General features: G+C 38.2%; 1 protein-coding gene across 8 annotated transcripts in view; it reads left to right on the top strand.

The window, feature by feature from the left end:
* The window catches only part of UMAD1 (UBAP1-MVB12-associated (UMA) domain containing 1), a 272067-nt gene that overhangs the window by 6530 nt on the left and 242558 nt on the right, over positions 1-22979 (top strand). For 6 of the 8 annotated variants that reach the window (XR_013523938.1, XM_078342724.1, XM_054237272.2 and 3 more), the window contains exons 2-3: positions 18330-18449; positions 18764-18948. Coding sequence is in view for 7 of the 8 variants with exons in the window: in XM_078342724.1 (XP_078198850.1) it covers positions 18341-18449; positions 18764-18948 (294 nt within the window). In the remaining variant the exon portion in view is untranslated. Of the gene's footprint in view, positions 1-18329; positions 18450-18763; positions 18949-22003; positions 22166-22979 lie in introns of those variants that run through there. The other 2 variants (XM_017975333.4, XM_035254914.3) reach the window with 2 other exon arrangements.

Raw genomic sequence — 22979 nt, 5'->3', positions numbered from 1 at the left:
TGTATATAAAGCTGAAATTATCTATCGAGTGTTTGGTAGTGTTTACCTGTAAAACCTTATAGATCTGGTATAATTGTCTTTGACTAGAGCTTTAGATATTTCCCATGAGTTTTCATAAGTAGATGTTCATTAAATTCTAAGTATTTGCTAGTTTCCAGCATATTTCTTTTTTGAGCCATAAGTCATTTTTGTTTCAAAATGTATAGGTTTTATTAAACTTTTTTTGATAATTCCAAATGAAATATGTTATGATCTGAGGGAGTGGTTTGTCTAATTCTTTGAAATTATATGGGACTAATTATTTGAAATTATATGAGGCTTGCTTTAAGGCTTATTAGGAACATGGACAATTTTTCAGGTGTGCTTGGCAAAAAAAGAATGTATTTTCCAGTTTTTGGATCCAGTGGGTGAATTGTAGTGTTCATATAGTTCTATTCTTGTTTTGTTTGCTTAATGTCTCTATTAATAAATGTGTTAAATATCCTATAGATGGTAGCATTGTCAGATTTCTCCTTGAAGCCCTGATAACTGTTGCCATATAGATAGATTTTTTTTTTTTTAGAGCAGGGTCTTACTCTGTTGCTGAGGCAGGAGTGCAGTGGCGTGATCTTGGTTCACTGCAACCTTAAACTCCTGAGCTCAAGCAATCTTGCCTCAGCTTCCCAGCTGAGACTATAGGTACATGCCATCACACCCAGCTAATTAAAAATAAAATCTTTCTTTTGTAGAGATGGGGGTCTTGCTTTGTTGCCCAGGCTGGTTTTTAACTGCTAGAATCAAGCAAGCCTCCCTCCTTGCCCTCCCAGAGTGCTAAGATTACAGGTGTGAGTCACTGTGCCTGGTCTGGCTTTATAGTTTTTTTGTTGTTGTTGTCGTCTGCTGCTATTATAGATATGCCAGTTGTCTTTTGGTTAGAATTTTTTTTTTTTATCTTTTCCATCCTCTATCTCACCTAGGAGAGATAAGACCTAGGGGCTTGGTTGTTCATTTCCTCATTTCTTTTGTGGCTAAGCTGACAGCTGGGTTGGCAGGTCTCAGCTGAAGGTAAGAACAGGCTGATACCAGCCAGTGGTGACTTCCTTCTAAATCAGGAGGTTTCCTTTTTCATAAAGAAGTCACTTTCTTCTAAATGAGATTTCCATTAGGACATAATTGCTTGGATGTATGGGGATGGATTCCTCTCTAAGAGAGCGCTAATGTTTGATAGATCATGAGTGATTTACTACTTCTCTGCTTCAGTTTTCTCCAATAAGACTTAGACTTTATATTGTTATTCTTTTTGTTATTTATTTTTATTTATTTACCTATTTATTATACTTTCAGTTCTGGGGTACATGTGCATAACATGCAGGTTTGTTACATAGGTATACACATGCCATGGTAGTTTGCTGCATCCTTCAGCCCATCATCTACATTAGGTATTTCTCCTAATGCTATCCCTCCCCAATTCTCCCACCCCCTGGTATCCCTCCCCTAGCCCCCCAACCTCCGACAGACCCTGGTGTGTGATGTTCCTCTCGCGGTGTTAATGCGTTCTCATTGTTCAACACCCACTTATGAGTGAGAACATGCAGTGTTTGGTTTTCTGTTCTTGTGTTAGTTTGCTGAGAACAATGATTTCCAGCTTCATCTGTGTCCCTGCAAAGGACATGAACTCCTTTTTTATGGCTGCATAATTTTACATGGTGTATATGTGCCACTTTTTCTTTTTCCAGTCTATCATTGATGGGCATTTGGGTTGGTTCCAAGTCTTCCCTATTGTGAACAGTGCCACAATAAACATACATGTGCATGTGTCTTTATAATAGAATGATTTATAATCCTTTGGGTATATACCCAGTAATGGGATTGCTGGGTCAAATGGTATTTCTATTTCTAGATCCTTGAGGAATCGCTACACTATCTTCCATAATGGTTGAACTAATTTACACTTCCACCAACAGTGTAAAAGTGTTCCTGTTTCTCTACATTCTCTTCAGCATCTGTTATCTCCTGATTTTTTTAATGATTGCCATGAGATGGCATGACATGGTATCTCAACGTGGTTTTGATTTGCATTTCTTTAATGACCAGTGATGATGAACTTTTTTTCATATGTTTGTTGGCTGCATAAATGTCTTCTTTTGAAAAGTGTTTGTTTGGGGTTATTTCTTGTAAGTTTGTTTAAGTTCTTTGTAGATTTTGGTTATTAGCCCTTTGTCAGATGGGTAGATTGCAAAAATGTTTTCCCATTCTGTTGGTTGCTGGTTCATTCTAATTATAGTTTCTGTTGCTGTGTAGAAGCTCTGGAGTTTAATTAGATCCCACTTGTCTATTTTGGCTTTTGTTGGCATTGCTTTAGGTGTTTTAGTAATGAAGACCTGCCCATGCCTGTGTCCTGAATGACATTGTCTAGGTTTTCTTCTAGGGTTTTTAATGGTGTTAGGTTTTATATTCAAATATCTAATCCTCCGGGGTTAATTTTTGTATAAAGTTTAAGGAAGGGATTCAGTTTTAGCTTTCTTCATATGGCTGGCCAGTTTTCCCAACACTGTTTATTAAATAGGGAATCCTTTTTCCATTGCTTGTTTTTATCAGGTTTGTCAAATATCAGATGGTTGTAGATATGTGGTGTCATTTCTAAGGCCTCTGTTCTGTTCCATTGGTCTGTGTCTCTGTTGTGGTATCAGTACCATGCTGTTTTCATTACTACAGTCTTGTAGTATAGTTTGAATTCAGGTAGTGTTATGCCTCCAGCTTTGTTTTTTTTTTTTTTTTTGCTTAGGATTATCTTGGCTATGCGGGCTGTTTTTTGGTTCCATATGAAGTTTAAGGTGTTTTTTTCGAATTCTGTGAAGAAGGTCAGTGTAGCTTGATGGGGATAACGTTGAATCTATACAATACTTTGGGCAGTATGGCCATTTTCATGATATTAATTCTTCCTAACCATGAGCATGGAATGTTTTCCCATCTGTTTGTGTCCTCTCTGATTTCCTTCAGCAGTGGTTTGTAGTTCTCTTTGAAGAGGTCCTTCACATCCCTTGTTAGTTGTGTTCCTAGGTATTTTATTGTTTTTGTAGCAATTGTGAATGGGAGTTAACTCATGATTTGGCTCACTGTCTGTTATTGCTGTATAGGAATGCTTGTGATTTTTGCACATTGATTTTGTATCCTGAGACTTTGCTGAAGTTGCTCATCAGCTTAAGGAGATTTTGGGCTGAGATGATGGGGTCTTCTAAATATACAGTCATGTTGTCTGCTAATAGAGACAATTTGACTTCCTCTTTTTCTAATAGAATACCCTTTATTTCTTTTCTTGCCTGATTGCTCTGGCCAGAATTTCCAGTACTATGTTGAATAGGAGTGGTGAGAGACGGCATCCTTGTCTTGTGCCGGTTTTCAAAATGAATGCTTCCAGTTTTTGCCCATTCAGTATGATATTGGCTGTGGGTTTGTTGTATATAGCTTTTATTATTTTGAGGCATGTTCCATTGATACCTAGTTTATTTAGAATTTTTAGCATAAAAGGCTGTTGGATTTTGTTGAAGGCCTTCTCTGCATCTATTGAGATAATCATGTGGTTTTTGTCTTTGGTTCTGTTTATGTGATGGATTACATTTATAGATTTGCATATGTTGATCCAGCCTTGCATCTCGGGGATGAAGCCGACTTGGTTGTGATGGATATGCTTTTTGATGTGCTGCTGGATTCGGTTTGCCAGTATTTTATTGAGAGTTTTTGCATCAATTTTCATCATGGATATTGGCCTGAAATCTTTTTTTTTAGTTATGTTTCTGCCAAATTTTGGTATCAGGATGATATTGGTCCCATAAGATGAGTTAGGGAGGATTTTCTCTTTTTGTATTGTTTGGAATAGTTTCAGAAGGAATGGTACCAACTCCTCTTTGTACTTGTGGTAGAATTCGCCTTTGAACCCATCTGTTCCTGGACTTTTTTTGGTTGGTAAGCTATTAATTGCTGCCTTAACTTCAGACCTTGTTATTGATGTATTCAGGGATTCAACTTCTTCCTGGTTTAGTCTTGGGATGGTGTAAGTGTCCAGACATTTATTCATTTCTTCTAGATTTACTGGTTTATTTGCATAGAGATGTTTGTAGTAATCTCTGATGGTAGTTTGTATTTTTGTGCTATCAGTGCTGATATCCCCTTTATCATTTTTTATTGCATCTATTTGATTCTTCTCTTTTTTCTATTAGTCTGGCTAGTGGTCTATCTATTTTGTTGAGCTTTTCAAAAAACCAACTCCTGGATTCATTGATTTTTTTGAAGGGGTTTTTGTGTCTCTGTCTCTTTCATTTTTGCTCTGATCTTAGTTATTTCTTGTCTTCTGCTAGCTTTTGAATTTTTTTGATCTTGCTCCTCTAGTTATTTTAATTGTGACATTAGGGTGTTGATTTTTGATCTTTCCTCGTTTCTCTTGTGGGCATTTAGTGCTATAAATTTTGCTCTAGTCACTACTTTAAATGTGTCCCAGCCATTCTGCTACGTTGTGTCTTAATTCTCATTGGTTTTGAACAACATTTTATTTCTGCCTTCATTTCATTATTTATCCAGTTGTCATTCAGGAGCAGGTTGTTCAGTTTCCATGTAGTTGTGTGGTTTTGAGTGTGGTTCTTAATCCTGAGTTCTAATTGATTACACTGTGGTCTGAGAGATTGTTTGTTATGATTTCAATTTTTTTGCATTTGCTGAGGAGTGTTTTACTTCCAATTATGTGGTCAATTTTAGAATAAGTGCAACGTGGTGCTCAGAATAATATATATTCTCTGGATTTGGGGTAGAGAGTTCTGTAGATGTCTGTTAGGTCTGCTTGGTCCAGATCTGAGTTCAAGTCCTGGATATCCATGTTAATTTTCTGTCTTGATGATCTGTCTAATATTGACAATGGGGTGTTAAAGTCTACCACTATTATTGTGTGGGAGTCTAAGTTTCTTTGTAGGTCATTAAGAATTTGCTGTATGTATCTGGGTGCTCCTGTATTGGGTATATATATATGTTTAGGATAGTTAGCTCTTCTTGTTGCATTGATCTCCTTACTGTTATGTAATGCCTTTCTTTGTCTCTTTTGATCTTTGTTGGTTTGAAGTCCATTTTATCAGAGACTAGGATTGCAACCCCTGCTTTGTTTTGCTCTCCATTTGCTTGGTAAATCTTCCTTCATCCCTTTATTTTGAGCCTATGTGTGTGTTTGCACGTGAGATGGGTCTCCTGAATACAGTATACTGATAGGTCTTGACTCTATCACATTGTCTTCTGTGTGTTTTGATTGGGGCATTTAGTCCATTTACTTTTAAGGTTAATATTGTTATGTGTGAATTCGATCCTGCCATTTTGATGCTAGCTAGTTGTTTTGCCCATTAGATGATGAAGTTTCTTCATAGTGTCGATGGTCTTTACAGTTTGGTATGTTTTTGCAGTGGCTGGTATTGGTTGTTCCTTTTAATGTTTAGTGCTTCCTTCAGAAACTCTTGTAAGGTAGACCTGGGGGTGACGAAATCTCTCAGCACTTGCTTCTCTGTAAAGGATTTTATTTCTCCTTCACTTATGAAGCTTAGTTTTGCTGGATGTGAAATTCTGGGTTGAAAATTCTTTTCTGGCTGGGCATGGTGGCTCAAGCCTGTAATCCCAGTACTTTGGGAGGCCGAGGCAGGTGGATCACGAGGTCAAGAGATCGAGACCATCCTGGCCAACATGGTGAAACCCCGTCTCTACTAAAAATACAAAAATTAGCTGGGCGTGGTGGCATGCGCCTGTAGTCCCAGCTACTCGGGAGGCTGAGGCAGGAGAATTGCTTGAACCCGGGAGGCGGAGGTTGCAGTGAGCTGAGATTGTGCCACTGCACTCTGGCCTGGCGCCTGGTGACAAAGTGAGACTGTCTCAAAAAAATAAAGAAAAGTATTTTCTTTAAGGATGTTGAATATTGGCCCCCACTCTATTCTGGCTTCTAGGGTTTTTGCAGAGAGATCTGCTATCAGTATGATGGGTTTCCCTTTATGGGTAACCCAACCTTTCTCTCTGGCTGCCCTTAGCATTTTTTCCTTCATTTCAACCCTGGTGAATCTGATGATTATTTGCCTTGGGGTTACTCTTCTTGAGGAATATATTTGTGGTGTTCACTGTATTTCCTGAATTTAATGTTGGCCTGCCTTGCTAGGTTGGGGAAGTTCTCCTGGATAATATGTAGAAGATGTTTTCCTACTTGATTTCATTCTCCCTGTCACTTTCAGGTACACTGATCAAACGTAAATTAGATCTTTTTCACATAATCCCATGTTTCTTGGAGGCTTTGTTAATTTATTTTCACTCTTTTTTCTCTATCTTGCCTTCTCACTTTATTTCATTGAGTTAATGATCTTCAATCTCTGATATTCTTTCTTCCACTTAATCTATTTGGGTATTGAAACTTGTGTATGTTTCATGAAGTTCTCACTGCTGTGTTTTCAGCTCCATCAAGTCATTTAACGTTCTTTATGCTTGTTATTCTGGTTATCAATTTGTCTAACCTTTTTTCAAGGTTCTTAGTTTCCTTGCATTGGGTTACAACATGCTCCTTTAGCTCGGAGAAATTTGTTATTACCCACCTTCTGAAGCCTGCTTTTGTCAGTTCATCAAACTCATTCTTTATCCAGTTTTGTGCCCTTGCTGGTGAGGAGTTGAGATCCTTTGGAGGAGAAGAGACGTTCTGATTTTTGGTGATTTCAGCCTTTTTTGCGATGGTTTCTTCCCATCTTCGTGGACTTATCTACCTTTGGTCTTTGATGTTGGTGACTCTTGGATGGGGTCTCTGAGGTGGATGTCCTTTCTGTTGATGTTGAAGCTACTTCTTTCCTGTCGTTAGTTTTCCTTCTACAGTCAGGTCCCTCTGCTGCAGATCTGCTGGAGTTTGCTAGAGGTCCATTCCAGATTCTGCTTGCCTGGGAATCACCAGTGGGGGTTGCAAAACAGCAAAGATTGCTGTCTGTTCCTTCCTCTGGTAGCTTTGTCCTGGATGGGTACCCTCCAGATATCAGCCAGAGCTTTCCTGTACGAGGTGTCTCCCACTGAGGATAGACGTGGTCAGGGAGCTACCTGAGGAGGCAGTCTGTCCCTTATCAGAGCTCAAGTGCTGTGCTGGGAGATTTGTTGCTCCCTTTAGAGCTGGTGGGCAGGGATGTTTAAGTCTGCTGAAGTAGAACCCACAACCGCCTCTTTTCTCAGGTGCCCTGTCCCAGGAAGGTGGGGGCTTCATTTATAAGTCCCTGATGGGCTGCTGCCTTTTTTCAGAGATGCCCTACCCAGCAAGAAGGGAGTCTAGTTGACAGTTTGCCTGCAGAGGCCTTGCTGAGCTGCTGTGGGCTCCACCCAGTTTTTGTGTAAACTTCCTGGTGACTTTGTTTACACAGTGAAGTTGAAACAGACCAGAGTTACTTTGGGTCAAGATAGAACCTGTAATTTCATTTACCTTTTCCCAATTTTTATGTCATCTAGATAGTTCTGTTTTGAGTTCTTATAATCCCACAATTTATATTCTTGTAACTCTACAATTAGACATTATTATTGCTTCGTACAGTTAATATTTGCTTGATATTACCTGTATATTTATCATTTTCTTAACTTAATATTTATTTTTACAACTTCATCAGTTCATGTTTGTGTTTTCCTGAATGTTTATTTCATTTGAGTTCTCAAAGCATAGTTTTATTATCTTTCCGTGGTATAGAATTCTAAATGAAAAGTTAATTATTCCCAAAACTACTATATTTTACTCTTGTAATTTCTGCTTTGTTTTAAATTGTGATTTTGCTGTAGGCTTTCATGTGTTGTTATTTCCTTGATTTTCAATTGTAAGAGGATGGTAGTGATGGCTGCACAACAATGTGACTGTACCTAGTGCCACTAAACTGTACACTTAAAAATGGTTTAAATGATAAATTTTATGGTATTTGTTTATTACCACAAATAATAAGTAAAACAGAGTTTAAGCTGGCTAAGGTGGCAATGTTATTTGTACCAAAAGCACCTTGATTTACTAATCAAGCCATGCTGCATCCTGAACCCAGAATGGTCCATCTAAAACATGAAGCTGATCACTCTCCATCCATTGATTTCCTCCAGCATCATTATTAAGTCCAAACTTCTTGGCATGGCATATAATAAAGACATTCTAGGTTCTGGCCTTGACTTACCTTTAACTTTAATGCTGTTCCCTCCCCAACAATTTATTATAACTTTCGCTGAGATCTTGGCTAATGTGTAAGTCAGATTTGTTATACTCAGCAACTAGCAGAATCCCCATATTGGCTCTCTTAAAAGAGCATTTGTGATATGATAAGCCAGACTTGTGACCCTTCAGCAACTCTTCTGTAACCAAGTAGAAAGCCAAAAGCAATACCAGAGCACATTTTTCTGATAATATATTAAGTCAGACATTCAGAGAAATCACTCCCTGTACAGTTTATCTAAAAAAGTTAGATTAAATATTTTTAACGTATTTTTAAAAATATACGGCTGCATCAATAAAATATTTTTAAAATTACATAGAAATCAGAAAGGACAAGGATCTACAAAGCCACAAGAGTATATGCTAGTACTAGAGCTAATATTGTTAAAACTGGAGAGTTCCCTGAACCTTTTCACAGGACATGTGACAAGGATGTGGCTTATCTGTTTAGCTGGCTGCTCAAACCCCTTATGGGAGGGGGAGTGTGCCACAACAGGCAGGTGCAGGAGATTGGGCTAGTGCTTTTGGGTTCTGGCCCCATGGTAGCATTTGAGGGTGGGTGCCCATGTGTGTTACAGTGCTCTTTTAGCTGTACTGTCCGTAGACGGCTTACTGTTCACCAGTCCAGTGCCCTCTTGGTACACAGGTTCTTGTCTAGTGTCTTGGAATAATCAGATTGCACGGACAAATTGAAGGATAGTAAATGTAGGGGATTTTATTGCCAGGTGGAGGTGGCTGTCAGAGGGATGAATGGGGAGCTGGAAAGAGGATGGAGTAGGAAGCTGATCTTACCCTGGAGTCCGGCTGTCCCATGGCTGATCTGCTCTCCAACCATATCTAGCTGAACTCTTCTTGATGTTCAGATTCTCTTTCTCGTCTCTTTTTCTCTGCCATGCCACTCTGCTGCTCTTCTGCTCTTCTCTTCTGCTCATGGAGCCTGGGGTTTGGGGTTTATATGGGTACAGGGTAGAGGGAGTGGCAGGCCAAAAGGCAACATTTTGGTGTGAAAGCAGGAATGCATGTTCCCATTTAGGGCTGTGGGTTTTCAGGCTTGAGGGTGGGGTCTTTGCTGGGGAACTGCTCCTTTCTACCCAGTATTTCCCTGCCTCCTGTTTGCATTATTTTCCCTGTGGCCACTGCTTTGGGTATGTTATTTTCCTGCCCTCCTGTTGATCTCATTCTGGTACTTGCTCAGTTGAAGAGAGACTGTGTCAGATTACTTTTGTCTCCTTCACTTAATTTTTTGTTGCTGGCAGCTTCTTGTTTCTGTGTCTAGTCATGGAAGTCAGATGGATGTACACATTCTCTCGTTCACTCAGTTCCTGATGGCTAACAGGTATTCATCATATGAATGGCTGGGTGGAAATTGGGTCTTCCGAGTCTCAGGCTTTAAAAGGTCTGTGAATGAGTTGAAGAATTAGGAGCAGTTTATAGTTCTTTGAACTTGAAATTCAACCTTCTTTCTTTGCTCTGCTCAGAGTTTTTCCTGTCGTGAACCCTGTTTTACAGAGTCCTCCTTGGGCAGTTACACACCATTCAAACCATTACCCTCCTGACTCCTCCCTCCCTCCCGTTTCCTCTGTCAAGAGCTGTGATCTCTAAATGGACATGGAAGAAGATCTTGTCAGGGAGGGGTAGAAGGAAGTGGGGAGATTAGTCCTGTAAGACTTTGGGGTTTCCATGCGGTGGGATGTCTGGCAGTCCTTTTTTCTGGTGGGTATAGCTCTTATTATTTTAGAATTAAGCTCAGGCAGTGGGGATGGACAATGTATTTTCCATAAATTCTTTGTGGTTCATGCTTCTGTTTTACATTGATCGTTTGCTCACTTAGCCATTTATTCATTCCTTTGATAGGATTTCCGATGTACCATGGTAAGAGTACAGAAATGTACTCTGGTTGATTGTACTTCTTGGTCAATACCCATTGATCATGCAGTTCATGGAAGTTTGCCTCAGACTTTGGCATATGGTCTCTTATTTTTAGTTGATACAGTTATTGCCATTTTTTGTAGTATGTTTCTTTACGTACATTTTGTTGTAAAACAGCTGGCTTGCTTATTTACTCGGCAGTCTGAAGCAAGTTATTAGACAGCTAGCAATACTTTTTGACCAGACCAAAATGTGAGTAACATTTTATATAGTTGATGCTGGTTTTATGCAGGACTTAGCACCTTGCTTTGTGCCCATTGACATTGTGAGAGGTGGTAGAGAAAAAGGATAAAGAGGCAGGAAGCAGATTGGTCAATTCCTGGAATTTGGAGAAAGTGCCTTGTCTAATTTTGTTTGTCTAGGGCCTACCACAGTGCCTGGCCAATATTGGGCCCTCAAAAGATGTTGGTTGAATAAATTAAATAGTGAACAAACAAATGACTGACTGTTAAAAGAAGTTTGTTCTTAAGTGGGGAGGATGTAAGCTTTCTAATAATATAGTTGGGCTATATTGAAAGTCATATAATTTTTAGTTGGCAGTTTAGGGAGTAATTCTTTTTGGATGTTGAATGTGATGGTTCCTGTTATGTGTAAAACATTAAAATGAGCAAATAGAGTATATATATTGTTTTGAGACGGAATCTCACTCTGTCTGCTAGGCTGGAGTGCATTGACATGATCTCAGCTCACTGCAGCCTCTGCCTCCTGGGTTCAAGTAATTCTCTTGCCTCAGCCTCCTAAGTAGCTGGGACTACAGGTGCATGCCACCACGCCCGACTAATTTTTTTTGTGTTAGCAAATATAGTATTTTAAAGACCCACACTGAGTAATGTTTTATTTATTTTTAAATTTATTCGTGGTTCCCCAGTGCTCTAGAGAGTTGTAAAGAGGTGTGACCTCACATCCCATGACTTCATTCTCCCTTAGGACATTATTTAGATGTGTTTATCTCACCTAAGATATTTGTTTTATGTGGAGAGATGCTTTTTGTTACAGTTGTCTGAAGTCTTTGGCAGGGTGTTTTTCATTTTCAGAATGTAACACCGAATGAAATAGGTAGAAATTCTTATTATATTATATGGTGTTATTTACACCCAAATCAAAATGGTTTTTTGGTGGTAGTTATCTAGTTATATTTGTAACTTTCCTAAAACATAAATGTGTCATTGTGTCATTAATTTAGGTAACTCAGGATGACACTAAAGGCTGCAAATTGCCTTCTTTGTCAGTGATTGAGACCCAAATGATCAATTCTTAGTGCAGTTTGTTTATAGGCTCTCAAAAAGGCAGTAACTTTCTAAATTTCTGTGTCTTCTCAGGCTATTTATCATCCTTCTTTAGGAAAAAAATCTATGGTTTTCATATGTATAGCATTAAAAAAAATCCTCTTGAAATTAAGATGTTTTCTGACTGAAGTACATCACACACTGGGTGATCATACCCATTCACAGAGGAATGAGTTACAACACATTTTTTATTATTCACAGTTACTATCCACACTGAAGAAAAGGGAGGAATTCTGAGAGTTCTCAGGTGAAGTCTGTCACTCCCAGACCTAGAGGAATGTCTTTACCTAGAGAGTGCTTCTGAATGGTTAATGTTGAAAAAGAAATCCCTTTCTTGTAATGTCTTGATTCTCGGAGACATTCTGCGGTTTTGTCTTCTCAGAGACATTCTGCAATGTCTGCAGGCATTTTTGGTTGTCACAGCTGGGGGATAGGAGGGCACTTAGTGGGCTGAAGCCAGGGATGCTGCTAAATATGATACAGTGCTTAAAACAGCCTCCTATAACAGAGAATTATCTGGTCCCAAATGCTCAGAGTGGAGAGATTGAGAAACCTTGGTCTAATGTTATATGCGATTTTTCCTCCCTAAATTAGTAGATTGAGGGGAGACTTTATTATTCTGTTCTGTTTTTCATATTGTGAATAAGGAGCAGTAGAGTAAAAAAGCCGTTATTTCTTATCACTGCTAGGGCCACCCTTCTTGGTTCTGAAAACCACAGGGCATTCAGTTAAAAAGAAAATAAATACAAATCCTTAAATCCATCAACAATAAAACTAAAAACTTCCCTAACAGTTCTCTGGTAGATACTTTGAGGCTCAAATTTATTCACAAAGTAATGGAGGAGAGTAAAGTTATTTGATGTCTTTTACCCTAGTGAGGCCATCTGTATTCAGTGATAGAAATAGGATCTGACAAGAGGGGAGGTTCTGTTCTAAAATTTTCTTAGGCAGAATTGTTAGTTTTCAAGATGACTTTATCATATGGATATGGGAAGCGATTCTGTAGAGACAGTACAGTTGTCCCTTGGTTTCCCTAGGGGATTGGTTCCAGGACTTCCTCCTGATACGCAAATCCACAGATGCTCTAGTGCCTTTTATTAAATGATGTAGTATTTGCATATAGCCTATGTACATCCACCCATATTCTTTATCACTAAATGACTTAGAATATTCTAATTCTGTGTGAATAGTTACATTTTAAAATTTGGGCTGGGCACAGTGACTCATGCCTGTAATCCCAGCACTTTGGGAGTCCAAGGTGGGCAGATCACTTGAGGCCAGGAGTTAGAGACCAGCTTGACCAACATGGCGAAACCCCATCTCTACTAAAAAATACAAAAATTAGCCAGGCGTGGTGGCAGGTGCCTGTAATCCCAGCTGCTCAGGAGGCTGAGGCAGGAGAAACGCTTAAACCTGGGAGGCAGAGATTGCAGTGAGCGGAGATTAGATTGCACCACTGTACTTCAGCCTAGGTGACAGAGCGAGACTCTGTCTCAAAAACAAAAAAGAAAATTTGTATTATTTTTAATTGTTGTACTGTTTTTAATTTTTTAATATTTTTGATTAATACTAGGATTGCAGGACCTATGGAAGTGGTGGGCCCACTCTCTTCTAGAAAATGAGTAATTTCAGGTTATGTAATTCTTGCTATGATATCAGGATTTACTATTATAGTAACAGTAGTAATTTTAGATGGTTCCTGGTAGTAGATGTTTTACATGCTAATGATGAGTAGCTGGCAGTTAAGATTATCAAGTGAAAGCTCAGGCCTGCTCTCCACGGCAGACAGTGCCAGCTGTTAAAAGTCATCCAGTTGTGGAAATAAACTAGACTGTCCCTTCCCCAGTACTCTTTCACCTAGGATTTCCTGTATCTCATTTAAGGATTTCATGTTTGAAATCCACATGTTGTATTTGGGAAAAAGTTTTCCTGCCTTTCATTTAGTATAAAGTAAAATAAGAAAAGGATTTAGATTATGAGGATCAAGAAAAAATAAAATAAATTCAAGAAAAAAGTTTGAGTTTGGCTCCTGTGGAACCCTATACAGTGAAGTTCTCTGGAGCTCTTTGTGTTTCTCTAGTTCTCCCTGGCTTGATGCTCTGTAATTGACTTGTAGCTCACCATCTTTCAACTTCCTAAGTAATTTAGATATGCTATTTTGGCTAAAAGTAATAACATTTTAATTCTCAGTTGACTGAAAGCATCTATAAGGCTATATTAGAGAAGTTTTATTAACTCATATAACTTCCCTTTTCAATGGCTGTTATATATGTGTATGATGGGGTATTACATTTAGGGGATGAATGAAAAGATTAAGGATGTTAAATTAGAGGACAGACTCCTTTTTATGTATTTTTATTTTAAAAATATTTTTGTAGGTATATAGTTAAGTGCATATATTTAGGACAGGCTCTCTGTCTTCTTTTTTTTTTTTTTTTTTGAGACAGAGTTCACTCTTGTTGCCCAGGCTGGAGTGCAATGGCGCTATCTCGGCTCACTGCAACCTCTGCCTTCTGGGTTCAAGTGATTCTTCTGCCTCAGCCACCCTATGGGATTACAAGCATGCACCACCATGCCTGGCTAATTTTGTATTTTTAGTAGAGATGGGGTTTCTCCATGTTGGTCAGGCTGGTCTGGAACTCTTGACCTCAAGTGATCTGCCTGCCTCGGCCTCTCAAAGTGCTGGGATTACAGATGTGAGCCACTGCGCCTGGCTAGGACAGGCTCTCTTAAAAGTGAGGTTGCTGCCACCACTTTGTATTCTTCTGTATACACTGTTGTAAAAGCTGTACAGTTGTATTCTGAGGGTGTTTCTAAGCTTCTCCAGACCAGTGGAAGTGGAGTGGAAATAGGAGTTGAAGGAGAAAAAAGAACAATATAAAGTCTCTTGCTGTTAGAAAAGAACTTGTTCATGTAATTTTAAAACGCTTGATGGTGAGTGTTAAAATGTTATGGTGTTTAGATTTCATTGGATAAAGTTAAAAGAAAGATATAATTATTTTGTTTCAACATGTAAATATTTATAGTGTGCTAGAAACTATGTCCTTTATAATTTTCAAGGGGAAGTTTTAGATGTGAACGTTAAAAGTGCAAGGGGGTGCACAATTTTTTCAAAAAAATCCAAAGGGGCATGTGAATGCCCGTGTATGATAAGTGGCTTTGAAAAAAACTTTTTTGCCTGTAACCCAAACTAAAAAATAGATTTCTTATCATAAACCAGCACAGGCACCAAAGCATTGGTTACCATATGTGATGCTGTCAGGCAATCTTTTGCCTTCTCTTTCCCTTTCTATTACTCTTTTTCTTTCTATTTCAATCCATTAAAAAAAATAATAATCTGGTCTTGACCTGCTAACTTGTTTACTTCCACTCAAGGGTTAGGACTTGCAGTTTGAAACAAACACCTGGATCTAAGATACAGTCTTTTGTTTTTGTTTCATTTTTTAAAAGTCTGAGCATAAATAAGAGAGGTAGAAATAAAACTTATATGAATGCTTCAATTTAATTAGTTTCCAAGCTGTTCTGTGGAGCTGAAAAGTGACATCAGTTTAAATATCTTTTCGTGCTTATCCTCTCAGACAGCTGTACCTTTTCCCCATTATACCAATATCAAAAATCTACAAACTAAAAAACCTAAGTGGGATGGAAAAACGGGGAGAGTCTTTATATAATCTTAATTAGTAGTCTGATGCTAAAGTATAAACTTTAAAAGAGGATTAAATCATGTCTCCACTATGAATCTAAAATCTGTTAAATACTGAACTTGTTAATTAAGGAGGGAACTAGTAAGATACTGCACCTGGTTCAAAAGAGAACTCAAAGCATCATCACACATTGATAAGCAAATAAGGAATGTTAAATTTATAAATGGATGCAAAATTGGTTAGTATTAACAGGGGAATAACTAATGCATTTTACCAGAAGTGTTTTTATGGATAGGAATTACATGCATGACTGTCAGTTTCCTACAATTGATCTCCTATTCTTACAGAGTTAAAAAATAGCCTAGTCAAAACAAGCAAAGGTGGGAATAACCTGAATGGGTGCGCTAGCCAGGACATCTACTTAATTCTAAAGGTTTAAACAGTTTTTCCTTTTACTGATTTAGGCTGTTCCTAACCTAGATCTAAAATACTTTGCCACCTGAAAGCCACGTCCAGTTTCTAGAGGATTCGTACCAGCTGCACTGTATTTGTAAACATTGTGAATTTGTTGCTATTATTTAAAACCTAGATTTTTACATAATAGTTGGATTTCCAGTTTGGCTTGGAAAATCCGATTGAAATGGAATTTACTATTATTTTCTTCTCTTAAGATAAACTTCTTTTTCCTACTTCCCTTTTCTTATTCATAATATCACTTTTCCATATCATTTCTGTATATCCCTTCTTTTCTCATCGAACTTCACCCATCTTAATCCAGTCCCTTTTCACTACAACTTTCTAACTTCTTGACTCCAGGCTCTCATCAATCAGTCTCTCCAGCATGCTATTTTACATTTAATCTTGCTTAAACACTTTGCTCAAGACTCCAGACTGCCCAGTAATGTCCAACAAATCTTGTTTTGCCACTCTGAATATGCTGACACTTCCTGACACTTTCACCTCTTCAATAATTTATTTCTTCCCTTCTTTTGCAGTCTTGATTTCTGTTGCTTATCTACATGTTCCTTTCTCTGGTGAGGTTGATCTCTTTGCCTTCCTCTCTACCAACTATGCTTTTTATTCATGTTGATCCTTCCTACAGGAAAGACCTTTCTTCTCTTCTTTGTTTATACACATCAGTTGAAGTTAAACTCAGGGCTACGTAGTCTGTGAAGCCTACCAGAGTTCTAATTCTCATTGATTTTTATGCTGTCTAGTGCTGTTTTAAGTGGTGTATTCTTATCACTCAGGATTAAAGCTGCCAAAAGTATGGCCTACCTTCCTGTATACTGTTTTGATATCTCTGAGGGGAAATTAGTAAACTTGTTATCTGAATTTTTATATTTGTATAGTCATGCATTTCACCATGCAAAAGGAGGAAGATTAAACATTGTGTAGGATTTTAATTTTTCAGCACTGTAAAATTTACATATTTATTGGATTTGGAAGAACAATGTGTGTGGGTGATATACACACATGCGCACACACACATGCATACACATATATTTACATTATTCTGTCTAGACAGTAGCTGCATCAGTTACACAGGAATTTCAGTCTATTTGCTATATTTACATTTACTAGTAGTCTGTTGAAATTCAAAGGAGATAATCAAATTGAGGAAACCAAGTTGCCTTAATCCTTTTGTCATGGATAATATTACTTAAAAGGGAAGCCTTAGAGTAATAGGAAAAAAGAAATATATTCTTGTGCTCCCCTACCTCTATTCAGAGCAGTAGGATCTGCCCTGCTAAGCAGTCAGACATGTCCTTTAATATGTAGTCTATGTATACCATTAAAAGTGAATAAACTGTCCTTTTATTTTTCAGTTTTGTGTGATGCGTGGAGAAAAGAAGCATTTTGCTTTTTTACAAAGACTGTCCCTGTAACACACAGTGGCTTAGAGATTTGAGATAATTTTTTGAATAATTGTGAACTAAAACTTATGTATGACATCTAATTGTGTTAATAATGAATTTTTAAAGAACTTTACTGAGGTATTATGAGTAACATCTATTGAAAGTATACAATTTGATGAGTTTTAGTGTATATTTATACCACTGAAACAATCATTATAGTTGGTAATGAACCTATCCATCACTTCTGATAGTTTCCTTCTACTCCCTTGTTATCTCTCCTTCCTTTGCTCCCCTCCCCAGTCAACCTCTGATCTGCTTTCTTTCACTGTATATTAGTTTGTATTTTCAAGAAGTTTATATAAATTGAATCATAGAGTATGAACTTTTATTTTGTCTGGCTTCATCAGCTTATGTTTTTTGAGATTCTTGCATATTGTAGCATATACCACTATTTTGTTTTCCTTTACTGCTGAGTGGGATGGATATGGCAGTTTTAAAAAATCCATTTACCTGTTATTGGACATTTGGGTTGTTTCCATATTTTGGATATTGTAAAAAAAAGCTGTTACAATATTTGTATATAAGTGTGAACATATGTTTTTGTTTCCTGAAGGACTAAGTTATATGGTGGATATATGTTTATGTTTTTGAGAAACTACCAAACTCTTGTCCAGAGTGGTTGTACTCTGTTACCCTTCTACCACCAGCGTACAAGAGTTCCAGTTGCTCCATATCTTTGGCAACACTTGGGATGAGACAATTTTTTTGTTTGTTTGTTTTGTTGTGTTGTGTTGTGTTTTTAGACAGGGTCTCATTGTCCTGTCACCCAGGCTGGCGTACAGTGGTATGATCATGGCTCATTGCAACCTTGACATCCTGGGCTCAAGCAGTCTTCCCATTTCAGTCTTCCAAGTAGTGGAGACCTCAGGCACATGCCACCACACCTGGCTGAGTTTTGTATTTATTGTAGAGATGGGGTTTCACCGTGTTTCCCAGGCTGGACACAAACTCCTGACCTCAAGTGATCTGCTCACTTCAGCCTCCCAAAGTACTGGGATTACAGGTGTGAGCCCCTGTACCCAGCTAGGGCAAGTCTTTTTAGTTTTAAATATTCTAATAAATATTTAATGGTATCTCACTGAGATCTAATTTACTTTTCCGTATTGACTAATGATATTGGGCATTTTCCATGTGGCTCTTTGGTGCTCATGTGTCTTCCTAGGTGAAGTGGCTGTTCATATTTTTTGCCAGTTTTGAGGTTTTTTTGGTTATTGAGTTTTAAGAAGTCTTTATATATTCTTTATATACATTATTTATCAAATATGTGATTTTCAGGAATTTTCTCCCATTCTGAGGTTTGGACGGGTGAAGTTTTTTTTTTTTGAGATGAAGTTTTGCTCTTGTTGCCTAGGCTGGAGTGCAATGGTGGGATCTCGGCTCATTGCAACCTCTGCTTGCCAAATTCAGGTGATTCTCTTGCCTCTCAGTCTCCTGAGTAGCTGGAATTACAGGCGTGCGCCACCACAGCCAGGTAATTTTTGTATTATTAGTAGAGACAGGGTTTCACCATATTGGCCTCTAATCCCTAACCTCAGGTGATCCACCCGCCTCAGCCTTCCAAAGTGCTGGGAGTACAGGCATGAGCCACTTCCCCCTGCCAACTGGTGAATTCTTTATCTCTCATCTGTATTGAGGTAGTTCCAGGATCCCTATGTTTGAGTATTAAGATGCCATTATGGGTTGGGTTCTAGCTCAGTTAGTCAAGTTGCTACTAGCTAATAATGGATTTTTAAGAATAAAATTTGATATGTTTTCTTATATAAATGTAAAATTTTCTCATTATAGACAATTTAAAAAATACGGAGAATTACAGAGAAGGAAATGAGACTGGAGTATGCTTGGGAACTCCAGGCAGAAGTCCAGCTGTCAAGGCCATGCATATCAGAAACAAGGGTGCTCCACATACTTGGAGCTTACCACATACTGCAGGACTGTATAGACCTCCTCCACTTAAATTATTCTTAATTCTGGTAAGGATTGCCTCAGAAATATGATGGGCTGAGGTTGCAGTTTGTTTTCCCTAAATGTTAATTTAGTGCTACATCTGCAGTGTTGGCTCAGTATCTGGACTATGCACTTAATAACTGTTTGTATTATAGAAGTATGAAATAAGTGAAGGTCTTCATAGATGTTGTACAATAAGTAAATGTCTTCACAGCATAGAGCTTAGCAAGGCTTGAGAAAGTAGGGACTGAAAAGACAGAAGTGGAATTAATCAAATGTATTTGACTAACATTGAGAAATACTATATTAAAGAAAGTCCAACACAGAGGTCCTAAGGGTTAAGAGTTCCTGGCCTGTGATGCTTTACTGATGAAAAGCATTCAGTTTTGGTGCCAATAGGATTTGGTTTAAGATTATGTTCAACTCTACTAACTGTGTAAACTTGGACCAATACTTAACCTAGTTTTTTACTTCAATTATTTTTTGTTTGTTTGTTTGACACAGGATCTTGCTCTGCCTCTCAGGCTGTAGTGCAGTGGCTGACTTTCACCTCTCCCTTCTGGGTTCAAGCAGTCTTCCCATCTCAGCCTCTCAATTAGCTGGGACCATAGGCACACAGAACTGCACCTGGCTCATTTTGTATTTTTTGTAGAGACAGGATTTTGTCATGTTGCTCAGGCTGGTCTCGAACTCTGGGGCCCAAGCAATCTGCCTGCCTTGGCCTTCCAAAGTTCTGGGATTACAGGTGTGAGCTACCATGCCTAGTCCTACTTCACTTCTTTTACTTATCCAATGTGAATAATTGTGTATACCTGTGGGTTTATCGTAAGGATTGCAGGAGATAAAGCATACGGTAGTTCCGCCTCTTATCTATGGTTTTGATTCCTACTGTTTCGGTTGCTTATGTCAACTGAGTAAAAAAATAGATGAGTACAGTACAATAAGATATTGTAAGAGACGAAAAGAGAAAGGGACCATAAACTTTTATTTCTATATATATTGTTATAGTTCTATTTTATAATTAGTTATTGCGAATCTTTTACTGTATCTAACTTATAAATTAGACTTTATCATAGATATGTACATGCAGTAAATTCTCACTTAACGTCATGGATAGGTTCTTAGAAACTGACTTTAAGTGAAACAACATATAATGAAACCAGTTTTACCATAGGCTAATTGATATGAGCAAGAGTTAATTTCCTATGGCATATATCTGGTCATGAAAACATCACCAACTTGTAAATAAAGATAAAAATTTTTATAATGTTAAAAATTAAAATAAATGTTAGTGATACTTACATTTAAGAAATATTAATAAAACAAGTAAGATAATTATTCACCCAATTATTCTAGTTAAGTACTACAGGTAACCAGAGGCTCTTCTGGCAGCTTAAGCCTTGAGGCAGGAACCAGCTCTGGACAGGACACTACTCCATTGCAGGGCACTCACACACCCACCCACACTCACTCAGAGAGGAACCATGTAGACATGCTAATCCACCTAATGGACACAGCTTTGGGATATGGGAGGAAGCTGGAGTACTGGAGAGAAAACCCATACAGACGTTGGGGAGAATGGGCCAACTCTAAACATACACAGACAGTGGTCCCAGCTGGGAATCAAGTTTCTTTTCTCATCAACATTAAAATGAAGGGACACTGTTTAGGGGACCTTTTGTATAGGAAAAAACATACTATATATAGGGTTTAGTACTATCCTTGGTTTCAGGCATCTGCTTGGGGTCTTGGAACATGTCCCCCATGGATAAGGCGGGGACTGTTGTATACAGTATTTTGATATCGGGTCTGACTCATTGTAGGAACTCAGCAACTGTTAGTGGCATTTGTAGCTATTCCCCTTCGCCTTTCCAGTTACTAGTCTTAGGCAGGGTAACTAAATCTTGCTGTACCCCTCATAAAGGGGATATCTAAGGATGGTATTTACCAGTCCCTCCCTCCACTCTAGAGTAAGTTTTTATACCACTGCGTGTTTTTGAGTGATATGAAAAGAATTATCATGGGATTAAGATAAGCTGATTGCAGATTTTAGTGTTTTAGTATATGCTCTTTTCATGCATGGAGGGATTACTGAAGATACATGGTTAGACTGACCTTAGGTACCTAGTGGTATGAGTCTTTAGCATCAGCAGCAGTATTGGAGTATTGGTCATACAAGGGATTCCTGAGACTCTTATTGTAAACTGGAAGCATGTTCCCATAGAACATCATCTTGAGGTGGACTGTAGTTGAGGAAGGAGCTAAGTTGGTGGTCAGGTTGATGGGGTGATAGACATGAGGGTGACTCATGCCTTTGTAATAACTTCAGAACTGTCTGAAATTATCCAAAGGAAACGTTTGCTGCCATATCTTAGTTCTTTTTTTACACTCTCTGCCTCATTTGCCTTATTCCTGACCTGTTTTTTCCCTGCCTACAAGTTTCTTGACTTCTGGAGCCTATATTATCCCTCCTTCTATTGGGATATGATAACGTTCTTATGTTCGGAAGTGACAAATTGTAATGTTATGCTTTGCCAGTAAGTCATGCTGTGTAACAGACTGCTGTAGCCAGTGTGTTCGAATGTAATATTTTAGGTCATTAAAAATGTAAATGTTTCACTTAATTACTTGTTATAAATTCCTTATGTAATACTTGGGTTAAAAAGAGGTTGTTTTCTAATACTACATTTGAGTTTAGTCTGGGTTATAACAATATATTTAAACTTTTGGGGTTTGAGAATGACTTATCAGAACTACTTTAGTGATACCATGTTTGTTCCATTTCTGACTTTTGGCCAGACATGAAAAGGCATTGGAAATTTGAGTCCTTCTATTTAAAAGGCTGTTATTCAAATGTTATAAGAGTAGCCACTTTCCATATCCACAAAAACCCTTATTTTAGCATTCTAATGGCATGTGGCACAGTGAACAAGGCAAATCACATGGCCACATCTAATTCCAAGGAGGGAAGAGAAAACTGTCCTATATGTCTCCCTAAAACATAGCTGGTAAACAGCCCTAATGATTCTGTGGTTCTCATTTGTGTTCACCATATTCAGATCTCTCTCTCTACTACCACAGGTGAAGTAACTCACCCCTCCTGAAGGCAGTCTGTCTCATTGCCGCATTCAGTCACAACATTGTGCTCAAAGTTCAGTGCCTCTGGGTGATATACAAGAGTCTGTTCATCATGTTCAGATGTGGTACCTCTTGATCTGGAGACTTCATGAACTAAAAAGACAAGTAACTTGTCCCTCCTTTCCCCTTACACCCTGGTAGAACTAACTGGGAGGCATAGTTGCCAAAACCACTCCGATTCAGAAAGGCAAACAGTAGGAGAGATAGAGCAGTCAAAAGTTGTAGCAATTCTGCAATTCCCCAGTAGAATTTTGGGGGACCCCTATCTTGGGCCCAAGAATGTTTCTTAATTATGTCCAGATTCTGCTTCCTGGGAGAGGCTCCTCCATCCATTGTCCTCCATACCACTGGGTTCACCGTCTTGGAATTTTTTCCTTTTCAGTAACTTCCTTGGCTAAAACACAAATGGGCACTGGGCCTCCTTGGGGGCTGAACAGTTTTTTCTGGCAGCCTCTTATCTGTAGAAATTGGTGTCTAAAGGTTGTTTTAAGTATTCAATAATCATATTCCTTTTTGAATTGAGACCAGATTATTTTTGCAGTATAATTCTCAAAAATTTTGTTGGCTTCTTATCTACTTAACTTCAGTCAGCTTGATGTGTTAATAGCCAGACCTAAAATTTTTGCTAGATATAATTCTTAGAGTTTCTGTATTTCTTATCTTTTTCACCTCTGTGCAGGCCCCTTCCTTCTCTTTATTTACTTGAGGATATCTTGACTCTACAAGGCTTCAGTCCTTAGTCTCTTTTTTCTGATTCATTTTATACCAAGTGAAAGAATTTACTGAGTGCCACATTAGTCTACACTGAGGTTTTAATATCAGCTATACCCTTTATTTGATCCTTAGCTGAGGTTGAGTTTTAATCAGTTGTTGTTCCTTAAAGGCCTTCTCAGTTTTGTTTTTAACAGTTTGGGGTTGA

The sequence above is a fragment of the Callithrix jacchus genome, chromosome 11 (genome assembly GCF_049354715.1).
Source record: "Callithrix jacchus isolate 240 chromosome 11, calJac240_pri, whole genome shotgun sequence".
NCBI classification, from domain to species: Eukaryota; Metazoa; Chordata; class Mammalia; order Primates; family Cebidae; genus Callithrix; species Callithrix jacchus.
This window is presented reverse-complemented; position numbering and strand designations above follow the sequence as displayed.